Genomic DNA, 23,261 nt, shown 5'->3' with positions numbered 1-23,261 from the left:
AAGGGGGCCCTTGCCCTTTTATCCGTCTGTAAAAAGTGCCCTCTCCAGACCATGAATGCAGTTTTCATTATGGTGAAAGAAATGCAAATGCCCTCTTCCCATGCCATACCTGAAGGCAGCGTTCAAGATAATTGCCTTGTCCAAACTCTCCTGAACTTGAATGCAGCATCTGATGTTGAAAGAATGCCCTCGCGAAACCCATGACATACAGTATATACGCCACATCTCCAGTATTAACTTGATTATGCTTAGTTTAGTGTGGTATCCAGTGCCGAAAATAGCCGACCTCCAAGCTCACAACGCGTCGCAGCGTTGTGAGCTTGGACTCGGACGTCTCTATGTTCAATATTTTCACCAAAAGGCCCATTTCAAAATGTCAGCCCCTGCCTCTCTAACATTCTCTGCACGTCCCTGCAGGTGAGCGAGGTGAAATCGTCTGGCGAGGTGCTGCTGGCACACGAGGACGAGAGCGAGGCGGACGACGCTGACAAAGGGAAAATGAAGATGGAGAAAGAACACATGAAGAAAGGTTTCCATCTGGTAAATACAAATGCGTCAGGTTACACCTCGGAGCTGGACGTGGGGAAGATGAACGCCAGACTGTCCGCGGGGGAAGCCGGCGGACCCTTCCGGAGGGAAGACGCGGGTTCGGTGGCGTCTCAAGCCTTCGGGGACTACCAGCCTCCTTATCTGGAGTCGGGTTTGGACTCCGTGCCCCCGCTTCCCCCCGCCCCCGTCTACACTGTGGTGGAGGGCGTGAACACGCAGAACAGTCTCCTACTGACACCCAACCTGACCTCTGGGCCTCCTCAGCTGGTCATGCCGAAAGCCATGCCCACACCGGAGGGTTACCTGACGCCTGACCTTTTGGGAAACGTGACACCGTAGGTCAGTGAGGCAATGTGGATAGTCAGGCTTATCCTGGGGGGGTCGAATAGAGCAGCGGTTCTCCAACTTTTGAGCGGGGCTTTGTCCGGTTCCCAAAGAATGTCCGGCCCCTAAAGTAAGCTGAAGCGTGGCCTACATCTGGCCTAGATTTGGCCTACATCTTGGCACAAACGTCTCAAAGTTTGTTGGACGCCCAAGGTCCCAATGGCCCCACTTTGAAAACCACTGGAATAGGGAACACAGTGTGACTGCTAGGTGGATTGTGACATGAAGTGTCCAATGTCATTCCTCTTAAAATAGAAGGGGGACCCTCTGCGGGGCGACCTCCCACCACCTCTACCTCCTCTGACTTCACCGCCACTGCTAACCGGATGGATAGCTTACAGAAGACGGACAAGAAGGGAGAGACGAGGTATGATGAGGCTCTCTCCGAGTGCCAAAAGAGAGATAAGCTCACGTACATGTAGTGCGACAGTGTCACTCTGCCGACAAGAACAGATCTATCTACACGCTGACAACGTGTGCCACTGTGACAAGTTGATGTTTTTCAGTTTCTAAGTCGATATCAATACCAAAAGTTATTTTGGTATTGACAGATAATGCTAGATTTGAAACGGAGCCCTTTTACACAGGAACCTTTTATTAAGTGTATATTAATTGTTGTGGTTGTTATAGTTGGGTTTTTGGTCAAATTAAGCATGTTTGGGTGTGAGAGGAACTTAATGTAGCCTATACAGTTTGGGGCTTGTCTTACTTGGTGCTATTTAGCACTGTGTTGTTTACATCATTGTTCTCAACTGTGAGGTTATAGAGCTGACTTTGACAAATGTGTGTTGACTCTGCAATGTTGCAGAACTGGTATTTGAAATGCTTAATCAGTCAATGTTATCTGTGTGTGTGTGCTGTGTGCGCACATACAAAGCCAACAACCGTTTCTTTTTCTTCAAGCTAATGGTGCATGCAATGTATATAATAAGCTTAAAACTTGCCTGAGAGATGAATGAGAGATGAATATTGAATTTGTACAGTCCTTGTATTACATTTGTATGACAATTGTGTTACAAATAAACCACTTTCATACTTATTATCTATCCCCCTGTGTAATGAATCAGATTGTGCTGGTTGCACATTGTGCTGGTTGCACAAATACACTTTGTTTTCTAGGTGTAATCTTTTTACTTTGTCTGATATGGTCTGTCATTTATACAGTTGTATAGATATTACCAGTGCAAATGTTGATGATTACCTATCAGCCATTTACTTGGGACCCCCTGGACCCCTCCATGGGGAAACACTCCTGTTTGCGCACAGACAATTGAGAGCGGCTGAACTTGGAAGTTGTAAAAGATGGGCAATTAAAATTGAAGCACATAAAAAATGGTGCCCTCTTGTGGTAATTTATGACTGACTACTAAAGATTTAATATTACACATAAAACATATACACCAGCTCCTTTAACTATTCCCCACAAATAAAAAATATATTTATTAAACAAGTTGGGTTGGTTGGTAACCAGAGTGGGCCTATCTGTAGAGGATACAAATCATCTGCCAATGTGACTAATCTTATTGTTGTCTTTATTGATCCCTGTGAGTAGGCTATATTTGACCTCTGCATTCTAACCCTGAGGATATAACTTGTTTAAGTTTACCTTTCACCTAAAATCATTTAATTGCCTGATTATTGTATTATTTTAGTTTGCTTTTTTATTACCTTGACGACAAGAAACAGATGGAAACAGATGATCTGCTATGGCAACCCCTGATGAGCCATAGAAGAAAAGAGGCAACAATAGGCTACAAAAGCTTGTCAGCATTTTATATATGGCTTAATGCATTGGTTCTCAAAGTGGGGTCCGGGGACCCCCAGGGGTCCTCGAGGGAGTTCCAGGGGGCCCCTGGATAAATGATAGTTAGAAACCAAATGGACCCTTATGGGTCTGTAACTTGGAGAATGCAAATTGAATACTGGTATGGAACCAAATGGGCCCGGGCCCTAACAAGTCCATTTGATTCCATTTGTACACTCTCAGAGTTAAATTAACATTGATTTTATAATATAAAGCCTGATGCATGTCAAACTGGGGGTCCCAAAAAATCTTCTCTTATATGGGGTCCCTGGCATATCTTTTCAAATGGGGGCCGCAGGTTAAGTGTCAATGTCGGGGTCCTTGACATGAAAAAGTTTGAGAACCACTGAGGCTTATTCAACGAGGATGCTGTGACTGTCTTCTGTGGTATCCTGGCAGTATCTTGTGTTGTCACTTGTACCAGCACACGATATGCTGGGATGAGAGCAGAGTAACCTCGCACCACCAGAGCAGTGTAACACAGGAGACACAACACTAGGGGGAGCTGGAGGCCCTCAGAAGCTCAGACAGCAGTGCCAGAATAGCTTCTCGATGGAAGAAAGCTTTAGGGATTTACTCTGTAACACTCACCAACAAGAGCATCACCACGGAAGGCAGACGCTGCAGGGCTTTCTTGCACATATAGGGTCGACTAGAAAACTAAGGACAAGGAGTTGTCTCCCTCTCTCTCAAGGTATTGAAACCGGTTGAAACACACATTCCCCCTGGCTTGTAAATGTGTGTTTGAAGGTTTGAAGCGTAGGCTGCCTGCTACCCATGGAAACCCAGGTGGTTGCTTTGCATAATAGGTTTGTTTGTTTTTTACAACCATGTGGTTTTCAGAGAATTCAAATGAGCATTCTATGAAAACTTGGTTTTCAGGGCAGTATTTTTATGTCTTTAATATCCACCCTTAGATTAGACACCATAACAGGTGTTGTTTATGCTTGTGATGAGTCATCACTTTTCACAGTTTTGTGGGGTCCATTTTGAGTCTTAACATTTAAGAATGTTTTTTCGTGCAAAACAAATGCTTGCAATGGATTCAGAATCATGAAAAAACCCTAGTTAGACACCCCTCACATGCTACTTAAAGAAGATTCTTTTGGGGGTATTTTTTCCTGTATAGTAGTGAATGGGACCCAAACTTGAACCCCCTGAATTTACCTTGATTCCACTAAATATATAATTCACAACTTTTAATATATGATGCAGGAGGGTATTATGACCAATAAAAAGTGTCACATTATTATTGCTGTTTCTTTTGGGTTGGGCCTTTTTTTGGTAGCCATAAATTATAACTACCAGGAGATGTCGCTAATATTCGGACATTATGTCTCTCCTGGACATAACGTCCGAATATTAGCGACATCTCCTGGTAGTTATAATTTATGGCTATTTTTTTGGCTTAGATTGACTGGCCTAGACTCTAAAGGAAAGCACTCTTAAATCACTTCTTAATCATTATGTTAATCCTGGGTTAAGGGTTATTTCTGATTGGAGTTAACGTTTCTATTAGGTGATACATAAGTGACAAATTAAAGGACAAACCTGACTGATTTGATTGCATGATACAAGTAGGCAAATAACATTCTTGTATGCTCTGTGGCAGGTATACAAAATGCTAGTCAAGTTGATGTCCATTTTGAATCAAAATGTCAAGTTCAAGGTTCAAGGTAGAGTATATGAAGTTGGAACTTATGGTTGAAAGGATGGGCAATTAATTGGCCATCATATTGTTATCAGCCGATGTTGGCCTTAAAATGCAATATCGGTATAGAACCAATATCAAAATAATATATCAGTTTTAGCTGATTTTATTTCTAATTATGTTGAATTCTTATTTTTTGAAAGCCTCAAAAAGGCTTTTGTGAAGATGAAGGCTGCAGATTATCAGTTTTCTGGGGAAGCTTTAGAAAATGTCAACAAGTTGGAACATTTTTAAATAAAAATACTACATTCATTCCGTTTCAATAATGGTGCATCCCTAGTTTTGGTATAAAGAGGCATTGACAGCAAAGATTAGGAAGCTAACTTTTATTTCTTATAGGGTTAGGTTTAGTTATTAGATATTTACGGTATTTCTTCATGTCTGCCACTCTTAGCACCCTATCGATTTTTAATTCCTGGTAAACACACGCTTTAATTACCAGCTACAGTCGAATAATTAACTGTTGTTTTTTCTCTGCAGTGTCAGAGCTACAGGTGTTGGAGATTATGGTGACTGACATGGAAGAGCTGAAGTCAAGAGTGAACACCTGAAAATACAGTTAGAGGTAAAGGTTTTACTACCTTTATTATTGTTAATACTGTCATTATATTGTGATGTGATTCAGTAATCAAGAGATTAACATCACAAGATAATGGTACCCTGCAAGCCAAGTGACATCATGACGACGTTATGATAACGTCCTCCGGTGACTCCGGTGACGTTCAGAACACCGCCCATATGGGGATGATCTGGACGTCATTACCAGGACGTCATATGAACTTTTTTGTTTGACAGGATTATTGTTTGTAATGATTGTTGAAATATGAGCATATAAGGTTATATTCTGGGACATATCTGACTAGTTATGATATTTATCTGACCTCGATCGGACCCTCTCTGATTAATCCGGGACGTCCGTTTTCGTGGTCAGGATTTATGTTGTTTATTTATGTTGAAATCAGGTGATATTCTTGGCCAGATCTGACTAGTCATGGTTTGACTTGATCTGGCCCCAATCGAGATGTCACTGATTGGTCCAGGTCCTGACCGTGCTTGCTGGGTAGTAATAATGACTAGAGAGCTGCAACCACCTTGGAGACTGGGGTTTGATTTCTCCACAGTGCATCCGTCTTAGTAGAGCTGTTGTGGCCATGTCTTCTCTGGGCCACTACACATGTGCACATTGTACATTAATGGATGCATGTTGGCTGCATATCAGGTCCTTATTCTGATCTGTCCTATCTCCTACATCCTATATATCTGCTATTTTCACTATTTTGGGTCCTGGACAAACGTCTAATGTATCTTTTGGGTCATGAGCTAAAAAATTTGGAAACCACTAGTTTGTAGCTTTTAAATCAGGGGTCTTCAACGTTTTCTGGCCAGGGACCCCCAAACTGATGGGAAGATGGAGCGAGTCCCTGCTCAATCTATCACTAACAATCTGTCAATTGCACAATAATCATGTATGCAAGCTATTCGAAAGAGACAGAATCATGTTTGTTGTTATTTCTAAAGAAATTTCGGGTACCCCCTGCAGTATCCCTGCGGACCCCCTGTTGAAGTCCCATGTTTTAAACGATACATTATTAGATCTACTTGCCAGTGTCACACGCTAACGGTGTAAGTGTGGATAGGAGATCTAGGGAGCGCTGCAGGTGACTAGTGTACAGCTTCACACAATGTTCCTGCTGGAGCACCTTTTAATCCAATGAGCTCAGACTGACGTCCACTCACAGGGCGCCGTGGGGCATGGCAGACGAGACGGCAGCTTGAGGCCGCGCAAGATCAACTCATTCAATTAAATCTATTTAACCTGTCGCCGTTGACAGTTAATGAATTATAAGTGACTAACTAGTGCAATGTAAAGGTACAGTAGCGCTGCTTCTTAAAATTCCTTGAAGTAGAATACCGTAAATGTGAAATCCTCATTACATTTTGAGGGACTTAAATGTAACCAAACTAGAGGGTCGCGGCCCTTTGGGCCGCTCACATCTAGTAAAAAAAAAAAAAAAAAAAAAAGTAAAAAAAAAAAAAAAAAGGTAAAAAAAAAAAAACGTTAAAAAAATTTTTTTTGGGGGGGGAACTATTGTGGCGGAACTATTGTGCCGCAGCGCACGTTTCCGGTCGGACATATTTGACCCGTGGACTATTTTATACAGAGGCAAAATATGAGGGTAATAACGAATACAACTGTATACAGAGGTTTGGAAACGACATCTTGCAAAGGTGACATGGGTGTTTGAATTTTTAAGCTATATTTAGTACATATGTAGTACATCTTGGCAAAGTGGTTTGGTATTTAAGTTAGCGATACATGACCCGGAAGTAGATCACTTACTCTTTTGTAGTATTAATAAGATGGACCCGAGTTACAATAGGATAAATTGACTGTGTTTGTATGAGTGGCCATATCAATCCCATAGTTCAGTGGTTTTCAACCAGTGGTCCGAGGACCACCAATGGTCCTTGAGGGGTTCCAGGTGGTCCCCAGCTAAATGATGGATAGTTGGTAACCAAATGGACACTTATAGATCTTTAACCCTTGAGAACGTAAAAAGAAACCAAATTAACTTTTACGGGTCCATTTGGGTTCATGTTACACCATCAAGAGTTAAATTATTATTAAACTTCTGCATTACTTTATTTAAATCGACACAATTAGAGAATGTAGAAGAACTGCTATTTTGATCATTGTTTGCCTACAAACATCAATACAGAATGGAATTGTGGACAAAATCGTATCCAACAACAACAAAATATGCGCAGTCTTGGGTCTGAGAGGCTAATCAAATGGTGGTCCGTGGCTCAAAATGGCAAATAAATACTGGATCTTGATATGAAAAGGGTTGAAAACTATTGCCATAGTTGAAAGGAAGCTCAATGATAAACTATCAGCTGTCATGTAATCATGTTAAAAGTGTGCTTCATCCAGTTTCAACCTTATCATATAATTGGTCCTCACTGCTCACGAAGGCACCATTTCTGTCTACTCGCTCTGTCTGCATCTCAGAGGTGGGTTGAGGACCGTTCTGAAACCTTCCTACTGATGATGTCATGGGTGGGGATTCCAAACTAATGGAAGCTACAGCTTCTCTCTTCCTGGAAAGTTAGAATGCTGAAAGAACCCTTTTTCCTTACTGATAAATATCGTTTTGAGTAAATGAGGCATGTACTTTCAATCTGTCAGGTGTAGCAACAATGCACTAACTGGGTAGTCCCTGCCTCGAAGAATACCCCAGTACACTTCTGTCCTATTGGATGATGTTGTTCTAAATTCAATTCTGTAAATGAGAAACATCCTAGTGTTGATATTAGTACCTCTTCCGTTACCCTGGGTGTCCCCGGACCTCACGTTTAAGACTTTGATTGATTGATTGATTATTTTATTAGACAAGAATGGAGAACAGTACAAGTATAGTCGATACAATAGAAATGTAGTACAGTACAAGTACAGTTAAACACCCTGCCTAAAAGGAACATCCCAAATAAGACCTTTTACGGTCTTTTTTACGTTGGAAGTCCTTGTATCAGACCCCTTCTTTTTAAGACCGCTTCTCTTTAATACTGTATGTATTCCTATTTATGGTCCTGTAATTTCATAAGATGAGTGTCTTCCTTGAGTTTTGGAGGTCAGGGTTCGATTCCCCGGCCGGGTCATACCAAACGCTATAAAAATGGTACCCAATGCTTTCCATGCTCAAGTGTTGGATTGGGGCAAAATCCCAGCGACGCTCTCGTGTCATGTCCTGGGAGTGTACTTGTACAGTACATCAAGCTGCCTCACACGCTACAGAAACAGGAGATAAATGTGCCGTATGGGCCCGCAATGGCTCGACAGGCTTACTTAGTTTCCTAAGCTTACAGGGAAAGCACACCTGAGTAGGAGTGACACAGTTTGTAGGACTGCTGCTCATGCTCCATAATCCTTTTATTCCTGCTGCTCCGAGTGTGTCTAGCGGGACAGCGAAGCTAATCTCTCTCTGGGAACATCAGGTAATGCTATTGCATAAGGTCCGATCTCTGGCCATACTGACCGCACAACCAAGAGGTCACCCTAGGTCCTGGGTCATCCTCAAGAGTCAAGGTCATCCTCGTTCTGCATGCCACAGTCTGTTATTAAGGGAGTTCTTCTAGGAACTCAGGTTACACTCTACATAGAAGCAGCACTTTTAGTTATACTGTATAGTTGAAGTCATAAAAGATCATCAAATGTAGTATCCTTAACCAGTGACCACCCACGTGTTATTTTGTACATATTGAATCTTTTGGCCCATGTGTACTCAATGCCTGCATGAATGCAGCTACTGAGGAAGGCAGAAGCCGAAATGTTTCACATTATTTTAAAACATTTTAAAAGGTTCTAGACGGGTGCCCGACCTGGGTACCACGCAAGACAGAAACGATGCAAGTTAGGAATGTCCTGTAATGCCCCTGGCAGTTTGTGTGTGAATCCATCCTCACACTGTTTGTGTGTGAGCACATTTGTTCTTAAATCTTTCGGCACCAAACGTTAGCCATTTAAAGGGATCGGGGAAGACCTAAATAAAGCCAGGATTAGAATTCATGAAACCACCTTAATCCCTAATCTGACGGAGACGGAGGTACAGAGAGAGAGTTGACTGACGAGAAGCCGTTTGGTGTCTGGTCTACTTTGACTCTAGGTGATGACCGGGTGATGCCTGCCTGCCAGCCTGCCAGTGCCTGTGGAGTACCAGAGGGACCAGAGGAATGAGAGGAGATCTGGGGCTGAAAACATAACGACAGCATGTCACGATACATTACTTCTCTCTCTGGAATATACAGTATTCTCACATAATTGGAGAATATTAACGCAAATGGGTTCTGGGCTGGCCTCAGCATGTCACTGAAGAGGATCCAGGATTGATGGATGTCATTTTCAATGTTCTACTGAGCAACATAGGGATGTGCTGAGCCTTTTAGTTGCCATGGATACTACGGATGTGTAGTGGAGACTTGGTGAGATATTAAGCTCTTAAAACCCTGTATGCTTTGTTTTACGTCAAATAGAGAGAAGAGACAGATCAACACGTTCAAGCTCACAACGCTTGAGCGTGTTACTGTGTATTTTGAGTTTCACAAACAAAGCTCCTAGTAGGATACTTATTTAGTATTCTTTTGAGCATTCTTCCAGGCATTTATTTTTGCATTCTCAGAGCAAGCATCTTTATACAATATTACAATTGACAATTTTAGGCATTTAGCAGACACTCTTAGTCCAGAGCTATTTACAATAAGCAAGGACAGCACAAGATAATACAACAAATGAATAGTAATAGTGATCTAGAATCATACAGTAGGTAAACCAAGAACCTATCATAAGTCTAACAGTAGAATAACCAAAAGATATACATAATAATCGGTACATTGAAACTATACAAAGATGCCTAACATGCTATCTAAATACATTTCAGCCTTTGCATAAACCTGCAAGGTCGACAAGGCTAGGGCAAGTGGCAAGAAGTAATATATAATATTGTTTACAAATTACATCATATCAGACTTTTCAGGTCAAACTATGACTCTTGACTGTACCTCTAACCTCTACTGCTCCCATAACTGTTATATTATACTATGTTACCAAAACCTTTATCTTATTATAGCATTATACAGCTCTGTGATATGTTCTTTTGTTGTTGTTGTTTGTTTAGGTTTCCATCCAAACATAACCAGCACTGTATTGGCTTTTACTCAAGTCATTTTAGTTTTCCTGGCTTTTACTTGTCACATCGCACTTTTATTCTACTTTATTCTGCCAATGCATTTCAATGGGAATGGAGCATTTAATTTAGCAGAAATCCTCAAATGTCAAAATGTCATCCTCAAATGTCAAATCCTCAAATCGAACCCAGGACCTTCTAGTTGTAAGGCGAGGCGCTAACCACTGCACAGTGGCGCAGTGGTTAGCGCTTCGCCTTACAGCTAGAAGGTCCTGGGTTCGATTCCCGCCGGGGGACGCTGGGGGCGTGTTCCCTCCTCCGTCATCAGTGCCCACACCCTAGGTGGGGTTGGCGATAGGAACCTTCTGTGTGGAGTTTGCATGTTCTCCCCGTGTCTCCTAGGGTAGATACCCTCACAAAAACATGCAGTAATCCTGGTCTCTATAATGCCTCCCCCTGGCCAGCCGGGGCGCCTGATGGAGGGGAAAGGAACTGGTTGGAATAACGTGTTCCTTCCACGTGCTATGTCCAAACCGGGGAAATCCCCACTGTCAGGTGAAAAGAAACAACTTTGACTACTAGTGCGGTATGCTATGTATTCCCGTAGGAATTTTTTGCTAAAATTGATTTTTTTGCTGTTTTGGCTTTTATAGGGACCAAACTATCAGAAAATGACGGGGGTCAAATTTTCAGACCCCTCCCTCATTTCCTGGGGGCGGGTCACTTCAGTTTTGGCCCTATTCGGCCTTGTTTTCCCAATTTCCCATAGGATTTTTTTGCCCAAATTGATTTTTTTGCTGTTTTGGCTTCTATAGGGACCAGACTATCAGAAACTGACGGGGGTCAAATTTTCAGACCCCTCCCTCATTTCCTGGGGGCGGGTCACTTCAGTTTTGGCCCTATTCTGCCTTGTTTTCCCAATCTCCCATAGGATTGTTGTGCCCAAATAGATTTTTTTGCTGTTTTGGCTTCTATAGGGACCAAACTATCAGAAAATGACGGGGGTCAAATTTTCAGACCCCTCCCTCATTTCCTGGGGGCGGGTCACTTCAGTTTTGGCCCTATTCGGGCTTGTTTACCCAATTTCCCAAAGATTTTTTTTTTTGCTGTTTTGGCTTCTATAGGGACCAAACTATCAGAAAATGACGGGGGTCAAATTTTCAGACCCCCTCCTCATTTCCTGGGGGCGGGTCACTTCAGTTTTGGCCCTATTCGGGCTTGTTTTCCCAATTCCCCAAAGATTCTTTTTGGCCAAAATTGATTTGTTTGCTGTTTTGGCTTCTATAGGGACCAAACTATCAGAAAACCTATTCACCTATGTATTCCCATAGGAGTATTTTTGCTAAAATTGATTTCCCAAAGATGTTTGGCTTCTATAGGGACCAAACTATCACAAAATGACAGGGTTCCAATTTTCAGACCCCTCCCTCATGTCCTGGGGGGAGTACTTTACAGTACTTTATAAACAAGTTTAGGTAGGAACAGTTCAGGTGAGGAGGATGGGGTAGCATTTATACTTCTGACCGGTTATTATTCTTGTCAAATACAGGATCTATTCATCATCACTGTTATCTATGTCCTCCCGTAAGGCTCATTCCCACAGATACAAAAATATCTTTCTCCATTCAAGTGGATGGTAAGATACAGATAAAAGAAAATATCTGTCTCAGATATTTTTTAGCTGTGTCTTACCATCCACTTGAATGGAGAAAGATATTTCTTTATCTGTTAATCTGGCCCAGTGAGAATGGGCCTTTATACTGTTGGCAAAGTCTCCAGTCCAGTGCCATAGCACTTGCAGAGACTGACTGTCCCTTACAACCTGCTTTGCAGCCAAATGTGATGAGCTCAAGTATTGCCTTTGGAGCAGGGAGGGCAAGACACCTGACTAGAACATACCCTCCACTCTCTGAATTCCATCAATTCTCTTCAATTGGTGGAAGCTCAGAGCTCAGGGAAATTGGACATCGGTGTCAGCAGCCTCTTCGATGTGTGCACCTCTTCAAAATCATGTCCCTTGATGAAGGTATCATATATGACAAAGAGCATGAAAGAACTGTCCCTTGAGAAATACTCAAGCAGTCCCTGGCCTAACATGTCAACTTCTCCTTGGTTGATCACACAGTCAGGAGTTCCTTGATGGACATATAGTGAGCTTCATCTCTGGATGAAGACTTCATATTTTTTAATGACTGGTCCATATACAATGAATAGACTTTTTGCAACTAATATTACCTATCAAAGACAACTCGACCCTCAACATAGCCAGCCATCATCGTTATGATTCGTTTGCTGAATGCATCCTGAAGATCTGACAGCTTTTTGTCTTTTTCATGTTCTGAAGCACACCCATGGCATCAACAATAAGAACTTTGACAGAATAATCGTCCTCCGTCAGATCATGCTATGGGACACATGGAAGATCTTCCTACAGGGACTCTGCCCTGGCATCTTCAATTGCATGCAAAATCTGAACCCCTTCATTTTCTGACAGTTTGGTCACTATAGAAGCCAAAACAGAAAAGAAGAAAAACAAAATCTATGGGAATATAGAGCCAAATAGGGCCAAAACTGAAACCCCCCTCCCCCTCGCCGCCTCAGTAAATGGGGGAGGGGTATGAAAATTTGAACCCTGTCATTTTCTGATAGTTTGGTCCCCAGAAGCCTAAACAGCAAACAAAGAAAAAGAAAATCCTATGGGAAATTGAAATGCATAGCCGAATAGGGCCAAAACTGAAGTGACCCGCCCCCAGGAAATGAGGGAGGGGTCTGAAAATGTCAACCCCGTTATTTTCTGATAGTTTGTTCCCTATGGAAGCCAAAACAGAAAACAAAACATTTTTTGCAAAAAAATCCTATGGGAAATTGGGAATGCATAGCCGAATAGGGCTAAAACTGAAGTGACCCGCCCCCAGGAAATGAGGGAGGGGTCTGAAAATGTGACCCCTGTAATTTTCTGATAGTTTGGTCCCTATAGAAGCCAAAACAGCAAACAAATAAATATTAGCAAAAAATACTATGGGAAATTGGGAATACATAGCCGAATAGGGCCAAAACTGAAGTGACCCGCCCCCAGGAAATAAGGGAGGGGTCTGAAAATTTGACCCCCTTCATTTTCCGATAGTTTAGTCTCTATAGAAGCCAAAACTGCAAAACAAAGTATTTTTGCAAAAGATTCCTATGGAAATTGGGAATACATAGCCAAATAGGGCCATAACTGAAGTGACCCGCCCCCAGGAAATGAGGGAGGGGTCTGAAAATTTGACCCCCATCATTTTCCGATAGTTTGGTCCCTATAGAAGCCAAAACTGCAAAAAAATCAATTTTAGCACAAAAATCCTACGGGAGCTGTATTTTGGACATAGCATACCACACTATACTCATGCATAGAAGGAAGCATGAGGTCAGGCCGTTGTCTCCCCAGGCGCGGCAGAGGGCAGAGAGCAGAGAGCAGAGCCCAGGATTACATAGGCAATTGGCACTGGGTTACAAAATCGTGGGATAAAAAGAAAAAAAAATGACTACTTTTCCCACCATGTCTGAAACCGACCTGTTGCGTATATGGAAACAGATCCAGGACCTGTGAAATGCGCTACCCGGCACCACACTGTCGATAGGACAGCCAGGCCTTGTGGAAAGAGCCATATAATAACCTGGCAAACTACTTTTCAGGCTGACCTGATCGCTCCACTGCTGTAAAGGAGAAAACAATGCCTAGGAGGGAGTACCAGGTGATGACCAGGAGGCGGCGCCACAGCCTCTACAGCCTGAGCGACAGCTCCATCGAGGATGAGGAGGCAGAGCCAACAGTGAAGCTCACTCCCCTGCAGAAGCTCACCACAGACATGTGCAAAGACCAGAAGACCATCAAGGAGCTGATCATCGGCCGCAGGGTGGGCTTCTACAAGGTGCGAGGGGAGATCGGCTATGGGACCTTCTCCAAGGTCAAACTGGCCTTCCACGCCCTCACCAGAGGTAATTGATAATCACCTCCACAACCTTTTCATAGATTCCATATAGTTTAATCAATTGACAGCACAATCATCAGTGTGTTTTGAATACTTTATTAGTAGTTTGCAACAAAAGAAAAGTACAGTTCAATACAAGGTCTGCTAAGAGGATTTAAAACCCAAGAAAGCCCATGGCTTGTTTCCATTGGGGTCCTTTGTACTCAATTCATAGAAACATTTAATGACAGACAAATATACAATACTATGCAAAACATCATATAACAGAAATCAAAATAACAGTTTTGGGGTAGGCTTTGACTTAATACAGGGGCCAGTTTCAAATTGCAGCCACCTAAGAGCTGTTTTGAAGGAGAGAAGGGTTTTGCACTTCTTTAAGAAATAGTAGTTTGACAGGTACATTGTTGTTTTGGTTTGTACTGTACTGTACATGTGTTCTACATTAAAAAAGGACTTAAACATTTTTATATGCACTAGTTCATATAGTTTAATGCAGCTCACACTGATTCACACAAAAGTTGAGGAATAGTAAACAGAACCAGTGTCAAGAATAATCATCATGAATTAGATACAATATCTAAACAGTAGAGGGAGCTGCTGTGATTCCAGTGAGACTGTGGGGAGTGTATAAGGCCCCTTTTTACACTGGCAGCCAAATCCAGCCTGAATCAGATCTGTGTCTTTGTATACTGTTTGTATAGACTTACTGTTTTTTTGTTCTTTCTTTTTTTACTGACTATATCTACTGCATAGTACTGTGTTCTATTCGTCTGTCATTCAATGTTATATGAGATACTTTAATGGTTTCCTGTGGAAATAAGCTTAGTCTTTTCTAGGATCTTCTTTTAGTAGACCTTGTACCAGTGAACTGTACCGTCATGAAACTGTACCTTTTCCTATGCAAACTCCTAATAAAGTCTTCAATCAATCAATCAATGTCACATCTAGATTAGCCAAGGGTCCCTTCACTTTTCAGGGTTTGATCCGGTCGGGAGCGGAAATCACTTTACGTCATGTCCTAGACGTACTGAACTATCAAACCGGAAACAGTTTTAACCCAAAATATTCCCCTGCACTCAAGGACATACTTTTAGGGCCTACCTAACTAGTAAGATGCCTCAGGGCGACATGCAACCTTGCTCTTGGCCATCTGGCCAGTGATATATATTGGACCATGCAGTTACCCATGGAGACCCCTGCATGATGGTCAACAATTTTATGTCGGAACATGCCCATATATGGGCATTCCCATATATGTCCTTAATGTTGATGACATTAGGACAGGGATCTCCATATATGGGCATAAAACGTATGTTAATTAGTAAAGCCAAGCGGGGACTTGGCAAGTCCAAGTTTCAAATATGCTTTTACGTAAATGAAAGCCCTCTGCCTCTTCATATAATAAGACTGTTGCACAGAGGCGTTGTGTGCTTGTAGATCGGCTATTTTCACTAATTTAAATCATTTTCAAAATGACAAGTACAAAAAGAACGGCTTTGGACATACAAGGTTTCCACCCGACAACGACGACATGAACGAACACTGTATAACGGTGTACTCTTCTTCTACACATGTGGCTTTTTGTCATAGACAAAGTGGCCGTAAAGGTACTGGATAAGGCCGGGTTGAACCCCGAGGCCCAGCGGTTGCTGCCCAGGGAGATCTGCAGCATGGAGAGCCTGCAGCACCCCAACGTGGTGCGCCTGTACGAGGTGGTGGAGACGCCCTGCCGTCTCTTCCTGGTGATGGAGTACGCAGGAGGCGGGGACCTCCACTCCAGGATCTGCGATGAAGGCAAGATGTCCGACACCGACTGCAAGATCGTCTTCGCCCAGATCCTGTCTGCCATGAGACATTTGGTTAGTGTAATAGAAAGGTTGCTATTAGTAGTAGTAGTCACTTTTTCTCCAATAACATGATACATATGATTCTAAAATGGGCATTCTGCATGAGACTTTTACTTTTGCTAATAAGTGTATATTTTTGATTGACTTTGACTTAAGTCATATTTTGAATGCAGAACTTTTACTTACTTTTTTAAACTTCAAGTATTGACTACTTTTAGTCAAAAGACAAAAATGGAGAACAGTACAAGTATAGTCAATACAGTGAAATACAGCACAAGTACAGTTAAACACCCTGCCTAAAAGGAACATCCCAAATAAGACTTTTTTTTTTTTTTACTTTGGAAGCCCTCTGTATTTAATTCATGGATAGTAGTGGTATTGGTCATCTGGAATGGCAGGGTCAGCAGCAATCCATCTTGACCTCTTCACTATGCACTCATAAGGTTCTCATGTGGAGAATAGAGTCCCCAAAGCAGAAAAAAAGAGAAGGCATTTGGCATCACAAGCATTACATTATAATGAAACTTGGATTCAGGGTCTAACTTTGTTGTGAAATGCATAATTAAAAATGGATTGGATACTAAATCGTATGCTTAACTACCAGCTTTGCATGTATTATTCAGGACTAATCATCACCTCATAATGTGTTAGCCGTGTGTGTAGCAGAGTTATAGTTTTGTATTTTTCTTTTCTACTTTTGTGAGTATATACTGTATATACAATATAGTTTAGTTCGTTTTACTTCTTTTCTAAAGTTTCAGAAGAGTTATTTGTTTAGTTTTAGTTACCTTGCCTTGGTATGTATAATGACCATGCAAGCCACATGCTCTTTTTGCCGTGTGCAGCACAACAGCCACATCATCCACCGGGACCTGAAGGCGGAGAACGTCCTGTTCACCAGCGACGGCTGCGTGAAGGTGGCCGACTTCGGCTTCAGCACGCGCGTCTCCCGCCGCGACCAGACGCTGGACACCTTCTGCGGCTCGCCGCCCTACGCCGCCCCGGAGCTCTACAAGGACGACTTCTACGTGGGCCCGCCGGTGGACGTGTGGGCCATGGGCGTGCTGCTCTTCTTCATGGTGACGGGCGCCATGCCGTTCCGCGCCGTCAACATGGGCAAGCTGCGCCGCTGCATCCTGGAGGGCGACTACGCCGTCCCGCCCTGGGTTCCCGGCCCGTGCCAGAGGCTCATCAAGGTAGGGGTGGGCGATATGGAAAAAATCAATATCACAATATTTTCCCAAGCTGTATCACGATACACGATTTTATCACGATTCTGTTTTCGCTTGGTTTTCATGGTTATTTTTCAAAAACTAGACTCGACTCTAAATTGAACTTTACAAGTATGTAACTCTGACAGTAGTTACATACTTGTAGTAGTAGTTCATGGTTATTTAAAAAAAAAAACTAGACTCTCTGGGTTCCTTTTGGGAGGTCTAAATTGAACTTTACAAGTATGTAAATCTGACAGTATACAAATGAAACCAAATGGACCCGAGTTAAGTGGAGACCTTGACATTTTAAAGTTTGAGAACTACTGATTTAGACCAAAATGCAGGCTTAAATTGAATTCTGCAATGAATCTCTGTATTAACAATTAAACAGGATTTTTTACAAGGCTGCCTCAATTAACCAGTAGCTATGCCCCTCCCGAAAAAGCTTTTGTCCAATGCTAGCTTAGCAACCGGCAGCTTGCCAAGGCTGTTGCCAAGGCAAAACTTGGCAAGCAGGAAGTTATTCTAAGCTAGCATTGGACAACAGCTTTTTGGTATACTGGTTAATTGTATCACGATATATACGATACCTCTGAAAAGGCATATCGTGGAGACGTTGTATCGCCTCAACGATAATTATCACCATATCGCCCACCCCTCCCTACATCAAGGGGGCGCTGAGGCGTGCGCCCGCCGACCGATACGCCCTGGACCAGATGCTGGGCTGCGAGTGGCTGCTGCCCGTGGAGTACCCCTGGTCCTGGTGTCCTCTGGAGGAGGGTCCCACAGAGCCCTCGCCCCCGAGCAGCCCTCGCCGACTGCTGGACTCTGAGCCCGGGGAGCTGGACGAGGAGGAGGAGGAGGTTTGATTGATTTGAATACTTTATTACAAGGGTCTTCAACAGGGGGTCCGGGACCCCTTGGGGGTCCTCAGAGTTACTACAGGGGGTCCTCCAAATCTTTGTGTGATAGAAACTCTTTTTTTTTCTCCTTTTTTATATTAACCGCTTGAACCCTAACTTTTGCCAAAAATAGCAGATCTACAAGCTCGCAAAGCCTCACGCTGCGAGGCGTTATGAGCTTGTAGATCAGCTATTTTAGGCAAAGGAGTTTGGTGTAGAGGGGAAAAAGAGAAGACCAAGTACAGAGTGAAAGGTCAAGTTTATTAAGTATCGACGGTTCAAGTGGTTAAATATCTGAAAACACAAATTGACATGAATCCAAAATACACTGATGATTGTGCTGTCAAAAGATTAAACTACAGTACATGGACTCTATATGAAAGGGTTGTGGAGGTCCCTGCTTCATCTCCCTCTCAACTAGGGGGTCCTAGGCCTGAAATCGTTGAAGACCCCTGCTTTATTAGAATTTTTCATAGAGGAAAAAGTTCCCTGATACAAGATTGACTTAAAGGATTTAAACTACCAGAAGGCTTGTTTAAATTGGGTTCCTTTTGTACTCAATTCCTAGGTGAGGGCTAACCTGGAGGAGCTGGGCTTCACCGCGGAGCTCGTGCAAGACAAGGACCCCAGGGACAGCCGGAGCCCCGTGACCGGGGTCTACCGCATCCTGCTGCACCGGGCGCAGAAGAGGCGGGGCTGCGAGACCACGCCCGTGGTCAGAGGCATGGTCCGAGACCCCAAGAGGGAGAGCCTCAGGGCCTACAGGGGGCTCATACACTCCTCCAAGCTGTGCGTGATTTCATGAAAGACACTTTAGTGATATACACCGTCACAGCTATCTTGCAGAGCACTTTTATACCTTTTTTACCTGGAATAAATTATTCTACCTTGGCTGATGAAAATAAATACTTTTTGTATTCTGCATTAACTGAGTAGCCTGTAAATGTGTGTGTGTGTGTGTGTGTGTGTGTGTGGGGGGGGGGGGGGGGGGGGGTGTGTGTGTGTGTGTGTGCCAATTGATTGGAGCTTTTTGAGGTGTCCATACCAAAGTAAAGTATAGCTTACATTTAGAAAGTAGCTATATATTTGATCTTCCCTTTATTTATTTTTCTATGGAAAAACGCACAAAAACAAATTTCACCTTTTTTTACTTCTGTAAACCTGATGTGACAATAAAGCTCATTCTGAAAGCATAATATGCATGAAATGCACTTTTCTTCAGATCTTGTATTTTAATGTTTTATCGGTGGAGTTGGATAGGCCTAATTAGTCATGTAAGCCATTGGTCCCTGAAAATATTTTTATTCTCAAACTTGAAATTTAACTTTTCATATTTGTTGGTAAAAACTATGGTTTCAAGCAGTCAAGCACTGAATACATTCTGAATTTCTGATATGATTTGAGTTAAAAAAAAAAAAAACTGTCACAAATGTTCATTAGTTCTCAACCTGTGGGTCGGGGGCCCCAGGGGGTCCCCACATGATTTTAGGGGGTCCTGAGATGGCAGTGTAGGCTAAAGTGACAATTTAAGGACTTTTAATAACTAATGTGACTTGTGAAATCAGTAGATCTACAAGCTCAAAACAGTCGCTTCATGCCACGTTGTGATCTTGTAGAGCAGCTATTTTCACTACTTTTTAAACTAGTAAAACGAATTCGTTTTCTAATTAATGGGATTTCTTAGGTTTTTATTTTATTTATTAATGAAATTACTTCGAAAAATCATTGCATTTTATTTTTAAGCTTGAAAATCTTGGCTTTTTGGAGAAAAAAAATATATTATTAAAAACAAAATGTAGGAAATAAAGTGACCCATAAAAAAGTGTCCTAACCCAGTGTCCAGTGCACAGTGCACTGGACAGTGCACTGGACACTGGGTTAGCTGTTTGAGTGCAGATAGTAGGCTAGTGCACTCACTGTGCACTAGCTAATAGCCTACTATCTGCACTCAAACAGCTAGTCAGAGCTGACTTGGCTGCACCGTGCAGCCCCGTCTCCCTCCTGGGGATTTGTTTACCAAAAGTTTCACTATAGTGCCTGCTAGACTCCCCCGAAGTAAACAATAGGGGAGAACAGCAGCTGTCTCTCTCTCTCTATACAACCGGACCAAACCAGACCACAACCCGTCCCGCGGCCCCTTTTGGCACTGAAAGGTCCAGGCCGACTCCTCCCCACCCCCCCAACCTGCAGAAAAGTGGCAGATGGTGTGGCGTGGGTGCGGAGACATCTGCCGGGGGGACAGACAATACAATAGGCGCTCTGTGCGCGGACCGCTGCGTTTGACAGCCTGAACGCGCGCTGCTATTGTGCGCCCCTCCAGCCGTGCAGAAGCTACTATAGGCCCTGCACTGCACACACACAGAGGATTTAATTAGGCTATACACATGCAGATGAGCGGCTGGCTGGCTGGGCTGGGCCGGAAAACAGCCAGATCTGCAAGCTCACAACGTCTTGCACTCGCAAAGCGTTGTGAGCTTGCAGATCATGGCTGTTTTCAAGCAGCTGCCCTAATGCAGATTTGCTGACTGTAAAAGTTGTGCTAGTTTCGCGTGACACCCCTTCTCCTTCTGCCCTGCACCCCAAACACACACTATAGGCTATAGCCCCCCCCCCCCTCTCCACCCCCAAAAAGAAAAGGCAATAAGAAAAAGAGAAATCCCTTTCAACTTAAGCTAAGTCATGCAGTCTGCTCTAACATAGACACAACAACAACACGTGAGACAAAACTTTTTTTTCTTAGTTTTTATTATTGAATTAATATTCATTTCACATGTCAACAATTCTGTGAAAAGTTATTCATTCGTAGCTTGTCACATATTTCCAAAATAATCAACATCTCTTATTTCAAATTCGTACAAATATAAATTAGTTAGCTTGTATTATTTTTTTTGTATTTATAAGTAGCCTATAGAACTTTCCAAAGTTAAACCTTTAGAGTTAAGAGCATTTTTATATAGGCCTATATATTTTTTTACTTTTTTTTAAAGATATTAATTAGACATTAGTTATTAGACATCTAAAGTGAAACCTTTAGAGCCAACTCCAAGTAATTTTTTTTTTCTTTTCAATAATTTTGTCATCATTAAATTTCTAAAGTGAAACCTTTAGAGAATTAAGACAATTCTGGAAAGTGGGAAACATTTCGCCATATAGATGTCACTCGGCGAGAGAGAACACTTTAAAAAGTCTCTTTTTAAGAATGTCTCTTTCTCAGCACCGCTTCTTTTCTCCTGCTGCGCGTGCGTCAGATATGCGTGTGACGTTCCGGCTCTGCTGTGTGTGCGCGCGCGCGTGCACGACACACACACGCAGGACGCCAAAGAACCATCACTTCTCCCTTTATTCTCCAAACCTCATCCACACAAAGAATGAGGGTCGATGTGTCGCTCTCGTGGCATACCTGACCTCATTCACATAAAGAATGAGAGTCATCTTGGCATGGACGGGACGAGAGGCGACGGTCGGTCGGTTCGCTGCCATGGCTCCAGCGGGGGCGGCCCTCCTTTGGGCCGGCGCCGGTCACTCATAGGCGGCATGCCCTGGATCTGAATCCTCCTCAGGAGTATCCATCCGGGGATGTAGTAGAAAACAGTGTCATCCTGCTCAGTAGGATGAGTATTTCCATTTTAAAAGACACAGAGAGAGTGTGAACACTCAGATCAGCGCTCAGGGAGGGTGATCTCAGGCACCCAGTCGTTCACACTGCGGCTCTCCTCACAGAACAGGTGCAGCTTCTCCATGGCTGGGTCCTCCCAAGAACCATCAGTTGGGTTCTGTTCACAGAAACAAGAGGGAAAAGCAGGTTAGCAACAAATCACTTGCAATAGAGGCTCCAAATGCTTTAAATGAGATAGACTACTGATAGGCTATTTATTATTGAGTTCAAAGTAGTGTACATACCGTGATGAGGACACAGTGAGCGTCTTCAAGCTTCGCGTCCTTGTCGCCAACGATCTCGACCAGGCGCTGCACGTCGCTCACTCTGACGATGCAGATGTCGTTGTCGAAGCAGAAGGACTGGATGAGGGTGAAGTGGATCTGGAGCGCGATGTCGCACTCGAACTCCTCGTCGATGGCCAGGACGCAGAAAGACACGTTGTCTGGATCACTGTGAAAACAAAATAAAAGAAGCAATGAGCACACATTCAAATGGGATTCAAGGCTATAGGAAAACGTGGGATGGATCGTAGTATAGGCCTATGCATCTAGTCAAGTGTTCCTGAAGTTATACTTACATAGTGTTCATAACTTTGGCGGATTCGTAGACGCCGACGGTCAAGCAGTCGTTGTCCTTGGCGGAGACCAGGACGTCCTCCAGGGCTTGGCCACTGCACTGGGCACGGTCAGCCTCTGTGGCCTGGATGAGAACCTCCTCAAGAGTCATGATGATGAGTCAAAAAGTATTCCACAAGGGAAGAAGTTGAAGAGAGAGATGATGATGTGTGCTTGTCAGAAAGGGAATCCGAGAAAGCAGTGTCTCTGGTGCCTGCGTGTGGAGCCTTTATACTTTGGCTCTCGTGTGGCCCGTGAAAGCAGCTGCGCTCTGATTGGCTATGGGCCTGAATGGTGTATTGGTATGCTAATGTCATTGTCACACTCCGGCTCGTGGCAGATTGATAGGGGTCACCGAGCCACGTTCTGGCACAATAGGTCCTCTGCCTGCACAACTAAAAATAAGTTTCATTTAAAATATATATAGTTTTTCTGTGGTCTCTTGCTATGATTCTCTCAATAAATACACATGCATGATATAGTAGGCTAGTGCATTTGCCTATTTTTTTCTTTCTTTTTTTAGACACAATCATTAGGCTATATGTTTGCTTTTATTTATTCCTAGTCTTAAATATGCATAATAAGCTTCAAATTTGACCCATGAAGAAATATATCACCACAAAAATAAAAATCCTTGCAGACTTTCATGCTATATTTAATCTGCTGATGAAACTAAAACTCTAAAACACACACAAAAAAGGTTTTGGGGTGAAAGTAAAGTGTTTTATCAGAAACACAGAAAGTGTGTGCAGAAGGCAGCCTGCCCCCCCATCCCCCATGCATGCAGCCTGCAGCAGCAGCATGCACGCTGCAGAGAGAGAGGGCAGGTGGAAGATGCCATCTGTAGGACTGGAGGCTGGCTGAAAAAAACGGACCCTATTGTGCGCGCAAAGACCCCCATTATCACGGTCCTCCATACACATGCAAAT

The 23,261-nt window shown here is 43.1% G+C and overlaps 3 protein-coding genes across 3 annotated transcripts in view; 2 read left to right on the top strand and 1 right to left on the bottom strand.

The window, feature by feature from the left end:
* The window catches only part of LOC308298961 (growth hormone receptor-like), a 28,051-nt gene extending 25,843 nt beyond the window's left edge, over positions 1-2,208 (top strand). The window contains exon 10 of the mRNA XM_080742673.1: positions 418-2,208. Within this exon, the coding sequence (XP_080598799.1) occupies positions 418-888 (471 nt within the window). The 3' untranslated portion in view covers positions 889-2,208. The remainder of the gene's footprint in view (positions 1-417) is intronic.
* An 11,631-nt stretch (positions 2,209-13,839) lies between these two features.
* nim1kb (NIM1 serine/threonine protein kinase) lies at positions 13,840-18,865 on the top strand (the record flags this gene model as incomplete). Its single annotated transcript, XM_080743396.1, has 5 exons — positions 13,840-14,104; positions 15,688-15,956; positions 16,790-17,140; positions 17,830-18,021; positions 18,629-18,865. 5 exons carry the CDS (start codon positions 13,840-13,842, stop codon positions 18,863-18,865), a joined length of 1,314 nt encoding a protein of 437 aa, XP_080599522.1.
* A 2,854-nt stretch (positions 18,866-21,719) lies between these two features.
* On the bottom strand, positions 21,720-22,444 carry LOC308298942 (growth arrest and DNA damage-inducible protein GADD45 gamma-like; the record flags this gene model as incomplete). Its single annotated transcript, XM_080742637.1, has 3 exons — positions 21,720-21,833; positions 21,961-22,168; positions 22,296-22,444. 3 exons carry the CDS (start codon positions 22,442-22,444, stop codon positions 21,720-21,722), a joined length of 471 nt encoding a protein of 156 aa, XP_080598763.1.
* Positions 22,445-23,261: the final 817 nt, after the last annotated feature.

Source organism: Nannobrachium achirus (assembly GCF_963921795.1).
Source record: "Nannobrachium achirus genome assembly, chromosome: 15".
NCBI classification, from domain to species: Eukaryota; Metazoa; Chordata; class Actinopteri; order Myctophiformes; family Myctophidae; genus Nannobrachium; species Nannobrachium achirus.
This window is presented reverse-complemented; position numbering and strand designations above follow the sequence as displayed.